Source organism: Pygocentrus nattereri, chromosome 2, assembly GCF_015220715.1.
Source record: "Pygocentrus nattereri isolate fPygNat1 chromosome 2, fPygNat1.pri, whole genome shotgun sequence".
In the NCBI taxonomy this organism is placed as follows: domain Eukaryota; kingdom Metazoa; phylum Chordata; class Actinopteri; order Characiformes; family Serrasalmidae; genus Pygocentrus; species Pygocentrus nattereri.
In genome coordinates, this window is record NC_051212.1 from 21,725,716 (window position 1) to 21,738,034 (window position 12,319).

Here is a 12,319-nt window from a genome sequence, read left to right on the forward strand (position 1 = left end):
ACCCATCCAAATAATTGAATTTAGGTGTTCCAGTCACTTCCATGGCCACAGGTGTATAAAACCAAACACCTAGGCCTGCAGACTGCTTCTACAAACATTTGTGAAAGAATGGGTCACTCTCAGGAGCTCAGTGAATTCCAGTGTGTTTTACTACAGATCTCCAAACTTCATGTGGCCTTCAGATTACCTCAAGAAAACGTAGAGAGCTTCATGGAATGGGTTTCCATGGCCGAGCAGCTGCATCCAAGCGTTACATCACCAAGCGCAATGCAAAGCGTCAAATGCAGTGGTATAAAGCACAACAACTGGACTCTAGAGCAGTGGAGACGTGTTCTCTGAAGTGACGAATCACACTTCTCCATCTGGCAAATGACTCTGGGTTTGCCGGTTGCCAGGAGAACAGTACTTGTCTGACTGCATTGTGCCAAGTATAAAGTTTGGTGGAGGGTTGTTTTTCAGGAGTTGGGCTCATCCCCTATTTCCAGTGAAAGGAACTCTTAATGCTTCAGCAAACCAAGAGATTTTGGACAATTTCATGCTTTGGGGGTGGCCCCTTCCTGTTCCAACACAACAGTGCACCAGTGCACAAAGTCCATAAAGACATAAATGAGCAAATTTGGTTTGGAAGAACACTGGTCTGCAGAATCCTGACCTCAACCCAATAGAACACCTTTGGGATGAATTAGAGTGGAAACTGTGAGCCAGGCCTTCTCATCCAACATCAGTGTCTGACCCCACAAATGCACTTCTGGAAGAATGGTCAAAAACTCCTATAAACACACTCCCAAACCTTGTGATTTCTTCCCAGAAGAGCTGAAAGCTGTTATAGCTTTAAAGGGTGGCTAAACGTCATATTAAACCCTATGGATTAAGGATGGGATGTCACTCATATGAAGTTCATATGCATGTGAAGGCAGACGAGCGAATACTGCTGGAAATAGTGTATGTCCAGCGTAACGTCATATTAATAAACAAATGTTTTAGAGTAATACTTAAAATAATCAGTGTCCAGATTTCAGAATGCAGGCTGTAGAATGTAATAATAGTAGTAATAATAATATTTAAGCCAGACTAATGAATGATTAGCCTTCAGATTTGGTGCTTTTTTTTACGTTCTCAAAAAACTTGCTCTAGTTTCAATGATCATAAGGGTGCCATTGGTTTGACAGCAACATCACATTCAAGTCCTTTTTAACTGTATAATGTTTATTTACAGTACACCACTACTAACAATCTCAGTTCTCAGATGCAAACTCATGTGGTAAACCTCTAATAAGCACCACTGTTATTGAAGCTGGAGTAATAAAGCTCCGCTGTTCTAGTATCTTAGGTAGCTCCTGGGTCTCTCCAGCCACCAAAGGCTTTCTGCAGGTACAGAGCCACCGCCAGGGTCAGACGGTCCTGCAGCTTCCCGGCCACCACCTGAACGCCTAGCGGCAACCCCTCCACACTCAGCCCCAGAGGACACTGGGTAACGGGCAGACCCAGTATATTGAAGATCGCTGTAAAGGTATTGATAATATAGATGAGTTCAGGACTGCAAACTACTTTTTTGTTTTGTATCTAACTTTTTTTGTAATGCAATAGGTCTACTAGTTACTGTCATCTATAAAAACGGAACAGACATGGTTCAGGCTTCAAGATGGCTGCTACTACTGTTTTAGCTATGCTACATACTTGTGTCCATTTTAATAGACAACAGAATATAGGGTCAAAAATCACAATATGGTTTGAGGCATGATGCTTTAGACATGCAATTCGCAAAATGCTAGCAGGTGCCTATATACACTGGCTACATTAGTCACTCCAGAGCAAAACTAAAGAAACAGACCTGTGTAAGCAGCATTGAAAGGTGTGAATAATGGATGGTGGTGTTCTTGGGCCAGGACTGGGTGAGGGGGGTACAGCAGCACTCCATCAGTGCCCAGCACCTCTTCCATACTGCGCTGCAGTGTCTCTTTCTGCTGGAGGATGAACTGTGATGGTGTCGCACTGTGAATGCTCTTCAGAAAAGCCAAACCTAAATCAGATGAAATGGAAGATGGTTATCTATACAGCCAAAAGATTGTGATCCATAAAAACACACCCGAATCACACAAAGCTGTGTAAGCTTGACCCCTAATCTAAACCCCATTGAAAACAGCTTTACTAAACAAGTAGGTGCCCTGCGATGGAATGGCGACCTGTCCAGGGTGTTTCCTGTCTTCCGCCCTATGACGGCTGGGATAGGCTCCAGCACCCCCCGACCCAGAAGGATAAACAGCTTAGATTGTGTGTGTGTGTGTGTGTGTGTGTGTGTGTGTGTGTGAGGGAGTGAATAAAAGAGAGGACTTGGAGAGATTGGAGAGATTCTGTATTGAGGAGGCTGTGCTCTGAGTTCCCCAATCTCATCAAGCATTATAGAGGAGATTGCTGTTATGTTGGCAAACGTAAGTTGCACAAAGTATTAAATGCAGAGGTACCATTAATTGTGACTCATGATTTGTTGTGAGGTTTCCTAAACTAAATTTACTTAAATTAAATATTAGGTTTTTCCCTCACATTTTTGTTGAGATTGAGCTGATTATCCACAAAGTCATTTTTTCATGACCAGTTTTTGTGCAAAGTGTAGCATAATTATGAAGCTGACTGTATATAATCTGGATATAGGGCTGGCTCAGGTGTGGGTTGGCAGTGACTGCATTTAAATAATTGGGTCTATATTTGATTTTGTTCATTTTGATTGTATATGTATTACTAATGGCAGCCATCGTGTGGTCTGATTTCCCAAACAGCCACTTGATGAGCTCCCAAACCGGCCACACAGCTGGACCTCCATCTGCCATCAGCTCCACAAAAGGCTGCGGTGGCTGGAACACACAAACAGTGAGTAATGGTAAAGCAAGTATCGCTCTGGACCCGTCCTAATTAGTAGTTTTTCTGATCTCTGAACTCACATGCTTTTGAAAGCTAAGCCTATACTAACAAATCATAAGTGCATCTCCTAGTCCACAACATTTAGAGACCAACCTTGCCATCTTCATCAGGCAGAGCCAAAAATGTGTCCCAGATCTGGTAGGAGTATTTCAGCTGAGGGAAGCTGATCTCCTTCACTTTCACTCCCAGATCTGCCTCTAGTCGCTGAGCCACCTGTAAACATCAATAACAGCAAAACACTCTATTTGGTACTTGTTCAATGGTGCAAATTCCATCTATGATGGTCTGATGTGAAATGGTACATTGTAAAGAACATGACGTCTGGTTCCTATCACCACCCCTTAAAGAAATGTACAATATCACTGTTTCTCTGCAATTCACCCTTTCACATCTAACCACTATCAGCTTTGTTTACATCTTAACCATTGAATTATGTAGATTTTTTAATTTGATGGAATATTAAAACTAAGGGCCCATACAAATGAGTTTCATAGTACCTTCTATATTCGTAGGAACTGAATAATAAATGATAAATCTAAATGTGCTTCACAACAGGCAGAGTGAGTTGACATGGAAAATGAAATGTAGGTCAGGATTATAGAATGATTTGATGATTTTATCACCTTTCTTTGTGCTTCAACAAGCTGTTTGTCGACAGGGGAGGTCAGTGGGGATCCACCATCGTCTACTACTGTAAAGAAACGCAGCTTTTTCAGGTCCACGTCTGATGACAGCGAAAGCCTGTGAATGAAATGACAGCAGATGGCATTCAACTGATTCCGCAGTTCTGACTGAGTGTAAATACGGATGTCCGAGCACGTTTACTTGTCTGCATTGGCTCCGGCCATTATCCTCAACATAGGCAGCAGGTCTTCAGCATAGCGACACATTGGGCCTGTACTCAGAAATTCCTGCTGGCGCGCAGAGCTAGGAGGGTACTGACCATCATTAGAGACAATCCCTACAAATAAGAGCAGGGTTTCACTTCAGGAGTCATAGAGATGAATTTATGAAGTATAGCAAGAATGCTAACTTCAACCTTTTTCTGCTTTTCATCTAAATACACAAATGATATGTACACAGTCACAGCTCCAGCAGCACAGCAGCTATTCTTAGATAAGCAGTTCCAGTCAAAAAGTCTGATTAAATGTGCGCTTTCCATAATCTTATGGCATTTTCTTAAATGCTTGGAAATGCTTGTCTATAAGAGAATGATGACATGGGTCATTCTACAATTACAGTGGCAAATTGTTGATTTGTAGTTGAACAGCATCAGTAAAGTTTTGCATTCATGCTGATATTGTTTCATTTTCAATTACACTATTTACATCACTAATCTTTTTTTTGTGACAAAACAAAAGTGTGTGTGTGTGTGTGTGTGTGTGTGTGTGTGTGTGTGTGTGTGTGTGTATATATATATATATATATATATATATATATATATATATATATATATATATATATATATATATATATATTTATTTATACATTTTTACAATTTAACCTGAAAAGCAAATGTCAAAATTGTTGTTTCTCATAAAAATAATAAATGAGCATTTGAGATGTCACAGCTTACATGTGCTGTTTTTTTATGCACAACAAGAATAAAGATTATTAATATAAGTCCAATAAGAAGAATTATTGTTTTTTTTGTTGATTATTTGAATATAGCAAATAATATGCAGACATCATCTGTGGTTTCTTCACATTTTGAGTTCATTTTCATGGCCTTCAAGTTGTGGGACACCATTTGCCACCACAATGGTGGAATGACCCATGTATGACTATTTTTAAAAAAAAACATTTTTAAATGCATTTTCATACAGCGCTTATGTGAAATTTAGAGCCTTGATCATTAAGTCATCCTAATTACTATGTTAATTAGCGAAATGTTTGTCCTCTTTGATGCTTTCATAACAGAGTAGTGAAGGTCTAAATAGCTTTGTTTGCTTACTGGGCAAACAACAATAATAATAACCATAATAACAATAATAATAATAAGTTACATTTATATTGTGCCTTTCACAAGCCCATGGTCGCTTCATGTAGCATGGGGAGGAAAAAAAATCAAGACTAAGCAGTGAAGGAGGAAGAAAAATGCTCATGAAAGAGTCAGATTTGAAGGTACAGAAAGAAAGCTGTCCTGGAGGGATTGAGGAAGATCATTCCAGAGTTTGGGGGCCATGGCACTGAAAGACCTCCCTCCCAAAGTGGAAACAAAACAATGGGTTTCATAAACGTTCAGGTCTTCACTATGCTCTGTCAGCATGCCAAAGTTTGACTGTAGATTCAAGTCAAGTGTCATATAGTTCACAAATATGACAGTGATAGGAACCAGACATTAAAAGCATCTAATGCCTCTAAAAGCAAACCGCTATTTTAAAGTATTCTTTATATGTATCACAAGGTTAGACTGTACCTGTTGTTCCCTTGTGCCCAAATATGCCATTGAAGAAGGAGGGCATACGGATGCTGCCCCCGATATCTGAACCAATCCCGATCACTGACCCTCCACTGCCCAAAATACTGCCCTCTCCACCTACAGAGTAGAACAGACTGGAGAAGTCAACTTCAAAACATTACTTGAATGTCCCCATATTCGTCACCTCAGTGGTAAGATCTAAAATTACTGCAATATGTTTATTAAAAGTATAAAATGCATAAATGCATTGTGATCAAACTGAAGGTGCCAATTCAACAGTGTTGTTATATTTTCAAAATCATTTTAAAAATCTGTTATTTTTTTGTCCAGAATAAAATACTCTATTTTCAAACAAATGAACAAATAAATACATAATCATTTTGTGTTATCTATATTCCACTACTCTGTAAACAGAACTAGCACAATCTGTGTGTTTTTAAACTAATTCTTAATCATCCTCCAAATGACTGTGTTACGGTGAACAGCCATATTCATCATAATTGAACTAAACTGTGGAAATGTCAGAGATGTACACCCCACCCAGACTACCTACCTGAGCTTCCCCCACATATCCTCTGTGTGTCATAGGGGTTTTTGGTGATGCCGTACAGATAGTTGCTGGACTCCACCCACATGCAGAGCTCGGGTGTGTTGGTCACTCCTACAGGAATGGCTCCAGCCCTCTTCAGCAGAGCTACAGCAGGGGCATCTCCACTGGCCAGCACTCCAGCTCGGGAGACCAACCCAGCAGAGCAGGGCATGCCTGCAGGACAGGACGGATGAGAAGGAAAAAGGTACAGTTACTAGTACAGCCAACCAAGATTTTTATATATACACTATATTGCCAAAAGTATTCATGCTTCTGACTTCACATATGAACTTGAGTGAGATCCCATTCTTAATCCATAGGGTTTAATATGATGTCACCATCCTGTGCAGTTGTAGGAGTGTGTTTATGGGAATTTTTTACAATTCTTCCAGAAGCACATTTGTGAAGTCAGACACTGATGTTGGATGAGAAGGCCTGGCTCGCTGTCTCTGCTCTAATTCATCCCAAAGGTGTTCTATTGGGTTGAGCTCAGGACTCTGTGCAGGCCAGTCAAGTTCTTCCACAACAAACTCACTTATCCATGTGTTTATGGACTTTGCTTTGTGCACTGGTGCACAATCATGTTGGAACAGGAAGGGGCCATCCCCAAACTGTTCCCACAAAGTTGGGAGTATGAAATTGTCCAAAATCTCTTGGTCTGCTGAAGCATTAAGAGTTCCTTTCACTGGAACTAAGGGGCCGAGCCCAACTCCTAAAGAACAACCCCACACCATAATCCCCCCTCCACCAAACTTTACACTTGGCACAATGCAGTCACACAAGTACCATTTCTCCTGGCAACTGCCAATCCCAGACTCATCCATCAGATTGCCAGACGGAGAAGCATGATTCATCACTCCAGAAAACACATCTCCACTGCTCTAGAGTCCAGTGGTGGTGCTTTACACCAATGTATTCGACGCTTTGCATTGCGCTTGGTCATGTAAGGCTTGGATGCAGCTGCTCGGCCATGGAAACCCATTCCATGAAGCTCGCTATGCTGTTCTTGAGCTAATCTGAAAGCCACATGAAGTTTGGAGGACTGTAGCGACTGACTCTGCAGAAAGTTGCTGACCTCTGTGCACTATGTGCCTCAGCATCCGCTGATCCTGCTCTGTCATTTTACGTGGCCTACCACTTTGTGGCTGAGTTGCTGTCGTTCCCAATCATTTCCACTTTGTTATAATATCACTGACAGTTGACTGTGGAATATTTAGTAGCAAGGAAATTTCATGACTGGACTTGTTGGACAGGTGGCATTCTATCACGGTACCATGCTGGAATTCACTGAGCTCCTGAGAGCGACCCATTATTTCACTAATGTTTGTAGAAGCAGTCTGCAGGCCTAGGGGCTTGGTTTTATACACCTGTGGCCATGGAGGTGATTGCAACATCTGAATTCAATTATTTGGATGGGTGAGTGAATATTTTTGGCAATATAGTATATATGTTCATTTCAGCAAATAAACAGCAGTTGTGTATTAAAATCTGCAGCAGCGTGTTTTCTGAAGAGGATGTGTTAAGTTTTACTTAGAAAATGAACAAAAACAGCGAAACCAGGTGCGCTCAATCTTTTGGATGGATGGATGGATGGATGGATGGATGGATGGATGGATGGATGGATGGATGGATTGACTGACTGACTGGCCATCCGTCTCACTGCAATACGAAGCATGCATGACATAAATATGAATCACCAGCCACCCCCGGAACTCCCCTCTCCACAGAGAAAAAGGAAATTAACAAATGTAAAAGCTAATACAGGCATCGTACTTGGCTTCCTAGCAGATAACTCTGTGGCTTCCTTCTGCATTAGCCAACTACTGGGGCAGTCATGGGCTGGAGGTTAGGGAACCAGCCCTGTGATCGGAAGGTTGCTGGTTCGACCCCCTTGGCTGACAATCCATGACTGAAGCGCCCTTGAGCAAGGCATCTAATCCCCAATTGCTCCCCGGGCACCGTGGATAGGGCTACCCGCTGCTCCGGGCAAGTGTGCTCACTGCCCCCTAGTGTGTGTGTTCACAAGTGTGCATGTATGTGGGTGTTTCACTGCACGGATGGGTTAAGTGAATTTCACAGTGTGCAAACACAGTGACAAATTGTTCTCAATTCGGTTCAAAAACATTTCTAAGAAGCTGCCCTTAACTATCGGCCTCAAAGTGCTTATAAGTTTTCAAAAGATTTTTCCTCATGCTTTTGGCTGCATATCTAATTCAAGTTGCTATAGGTGCTTTTCATGTTTCATGTAACAGATACGATGCTCTTCATGGAAGAACTTATGATCATGCTTGATAATTAGATTATCTTGATATAAACTACAATACAACAGTTAACACCCCTAAATGAAACTGTTTTATAGTATCAGTAAAAATAGGAACTTCAATGGAATCTATTGACGGTACGTAGTGTGGCTGTGATGCTGAATAAAGCCTTTGCTTTGTGGGTGTTGTATTACAGCGTGTTTACCCTGTAAAAAGAAAGATTCTTTGACAGATAAGGGCACGCCCAGCAGAGGAAGTCGATCTGCCAGTGCCTCCTCTCCTCCCGTCTCCTCATCGATCAGCCGGTCTACGTGAGCTGCTTCTGACAGAGCCGCAGAGAACCTGAAAGAGACACAGAGAGGCTACTTCATAAGAGACATTATACAACAATCATAAATAGGTAGAGACACACAAGAAGTTGGTTTTAAACAGTATCTCAGATCATTTACAGGGGTGGAAAATACTTAAGTAATTCATTACGGTACTTAAGAATTATTTTGGTTTGTACTTAAGTACTATTGAAATTGAATATGTGTACTCTTATTTACAGTTAGAAATGAAAAAAAACATACTATTATTCCTTACATTTTCATTCAAACCTTCAAATTACTTGTTACAAATCTTTTTTTTCCTTTTATTTATTTATTTATTAAAGGACTCAATCAAATTCACATGAGCATACAATTTAAACTGCTCATGACTATGTTTATTCATCTTTGTGCAATAACAAGAACTTCCCAGTACTGACCAATATGGCCTAGAAACACTTTAGCAACCGCCTGGGATACCATAGCAATGGCTTAGCAACACCTTGTCAACTTGGGATAACATAGCAACGACCTTGCAACTATAAGTCTGCACTCCTCTAGGACCCACTACAATATCTTGCTGCGCAGAACTAATTTTCAGTGTGGTACACATTAGCGAGCAGGAAACCAGCCCACTACAAGCAGGAGCGGGAAACTAATTAAGTAATTCTAAAGAGTTCTGAAGCGACAGATCATGTGAACAACAGCACATTCTCGTAGCTTAGACCTGATTCACACATAGTGCGAAAAGTCTTGCTTTTCACATGTTAAGTGGTCAGCGCTTTCACACAGGCAGCAGTAAAGGGGCACTGTGTTTAGAGAATAGACATGGAGAATACAGTGTCACACAGCAAAATACACTGAAATAAGCCATGAAAATCTATGAAAATTAAACAGAAAATCGTACGGAAACATAAAAGCCTCTTTATTTTTATTTAATTAAATTCATGACAAAATACTAGACATTCTGTGCTGCAAACGGATTTCCCAGGTGGTCTACCAGGCTTGAAACTTTTGTTTAATCACAAGTCAGTATGTGACCCAGGACAAACAAGTATACCATGCACTTCTATATGAAAACATTTATAATTTATCATTTATATGAAAGGCCAGTGTGACCGAGTTGTGATGCTCGCTCTACTGCATCACTCACACCAACAGGTGTAAATTAGGCGTATCAGAGATACAGACGTTTGCTGAGCCCAGCAAAACACCTTAGCAACTACCTTGACTAACATAGCTACAGTCCAACAACACTTTAACAACCACCAAAGATACAATAGCAATGGCTTAGAAACATCTTGGCAACCAAATGGCACTCAAGACTCAAGAAGTCAAGAAGTTCATTCACAAATTTCCTCTTCGGGTTTTATCTATTTAACCATTCATTCCATTCAAACCATTCATTTTTTACTTGTATTAAGTTGATTATATTTAAAAAGAGATGCTTTTTACATTTACTGAAAGAGCATGTCCTACAGTTAAAAAACTATACCTATTAAGTCACTTACTTTTTAGTTTTTTTTATTTTGTCAAATCATAATTATCTACAAAATAATATCTATGTACCACATAAAAAAGAGGATCTATGGGGCCAAAAATGTATGTCACTTTTTTGTGATGTAGATCTATTTTACTTTCCCTCAAGTATATTTTTGGCTCCATACTACCACTTGAGTAATATTTTTACACAGTACTGGTTTTCAAGTACCGTTTCTGTATTCTGTTCCCTCCCGTGATCATTTAGAGGTCAAAAGAAAGAGGTCAGCAGAAATGGCCTGAATGCTGTTAAAAAACTTTTATCAGTGGCTGTAAATAAGGCCTTAGTGCAAAAGTAACACTGAATTGTGTTAAAGTGTTGATGTATTACCTTTGACTTCTGTGCAGTCATACTCTTGTTGTGGGTTTTACTGAGCCAGTACAGCTCTGCTGTTGCAAGAGCTGTACCTACACACGTGTAAACAGACAGAACTACGTGAGGGGACCTGTAAAGGCGAGTCCTCACCTGTCCTTAATCACTGCGTTGAGTAGTGTGTTCACTTCCTGGATCCTGTCAATATAGGCCTGCACCACCTCTACACTCGTCACCTGTATTCAGGACAAACAGGAGAGAATGTGCATGAAGTCTAATCATAATGATCAACGTGAGGCTTTACTAGCTGAACATTGGTGTCTGAGCATATGGCTGGTGTTTTTTGTGCTTTGACTAGAAAGAGGCAGTGGACATGGACCTAGCTGATTAAATCTCATCGCTAAACCCCTCAGTGAAGCCAGGCAGAGTGTCACTGCCAGTAGAAAAAGTGAGTGGCACTAGTGAGTTTGTACAGAGCACTGACATACCATAGCTTTAAGTAAAGAGAAATACACAATAATATGACAGTGTATGTATTATATACAGTTGCATGCAACTTTAAACAACGTACATGTTTAGTTGCTTTTCTAAGTAAAAATAAAATATCCTCTACAGTTTTAAATATATTATATTTCTGCAAATTTATAGTGGACAATTTCTAAAAATCAACAAAATATGTAATTTGACCAGGGTGTCTAGACTTTAGCATATGACTGTATTTTTCATAATTACTTCATATTTCATAACTACTATCATATCCATGTTGTAGTTCTACAATTGCATTGTGGAGTCACACAGGACCACTACTGAATACACACACATACTCATGGGTCACTTTAAAAGGTATTTACACTCATTGTTCATATATCCACTTTCAGTGTCCGTTTGGTACTGGAGTGCTGAGAATAATCCAAAACCCAAATAATGCATGCTTAGTGGTGGTCTGGTGGGGGTTCTCACTACTGATCAACAAGGTAACAAATTATGCACAGAAACAGATGAGCTACAGTCTGTAATCGCAGAACCGCAAAAGTGCACCTTTTTATTAATACAACGTATAATTCCCTGTATTTGCGTATTAAATATCACACATTGTCTCCACAGTGATAGATATGGAATACGCAAATGAGTTATGCAGTAATGTTAACGGTGCTGTGACTATAGTACATTTTAAGAGTCATGCACAGCACTGTGGGCGTGTCTGCGCATGCACAAAACTACACGTCCCACCATTCAATTCAAATTCTATTATATTATTACAGAAAATGCGTGGCTAACTTTACAGCGCACGAAGCAGACAATCATTTCGGCTCGATTCTTTCCTCGGCTTGGTACAGTGAAGGTGACCAAGTTTCCAAACCTCTCTCCTGCGGATTTTCTCGGCCAGCTGCACTGCAGGCAGAGTAAGCAGTGGGTTTCTGACTGGAGGGACTTTTGCGGGTCTGACCGGCTCTGGACGCGAAAACAGCCGAAACGCAGCGAAGAAGAATCCCGAAACTGCTCGCAGGAGCCACTTCTGAATCCTCTCGCCCACCGTTAACCCCATACTGCAGTGTGTTAGTTTAAAGGAGCCAAGTCAGTGTCTAGTGTCCCTCTTTTTTCCCAGCATGCACCGGGTAGACGGTACTGTATTGGACGTAGATGCACTGCGCGCAATGTCAACCTGTGTGTTAAACTTTGGCCTGTCTTCAGGGAGCACGAGGACAGAGTCTATAAACACATAAAACGACTATTTATTAACGAGCCAATAGTGAACCCGTCCATTACGATGCCTGCGATGCTTTACTGTACACCTGTAGTCTTCTGTAATGTACTATACTGTACTGTACACCAACTATACTGTAGTCTTCTGTAATGTACTGTACTGTACTGTACACCAACTATACTGTAGTCTTCTGTAATGTACTGTACTGTACACCAACTATACTGTAGTCTTCTGTAATATACTGTACTATACTGTAATGTACTGTA

The 12,319-nt window shown here is 40.6% G+C and overlaps 1 protein-coding gene across 1 annotated transcript; it reads right to left on the reverse strand.

Moving 5' to 3' along the window:
• Positions 1-1,185: 1,185 nt before the first annotated feature.
• faah2b (fatty acid amide hydrolase 2b) lies at positions 1,186-11,989 on the reverse strand. Its single transcript, XM_017718774.2, has 11 exons — positions 11,709-11,989; positions 10,502-10,584; positions 8,394-8,530; positions 5,892-6,101; positions 5,336-5,455; positions 3,742-3,877; positions 3,540-3,657; positions 3,010-3,129; positions 2,738-2,849; positions 1,832-2,020; positions 1,186-1,502 (listed from the first exon to the last, which is right to left on the reverse strand). Exons 1-11 carry the CDS (start codon positions 11,892-11,894, stop codon positions 1,327-1,329), a joined length of 1,587 nt encoding a protein of 528 aa, XP_017574263.1. The 5' UTR covers positions 11,895-11,989; the 3' UTR covers positions 1,186-1,326.
• Between the last annotated feature and the right edge of the window lie 330 nt (positions 11,990-12,319).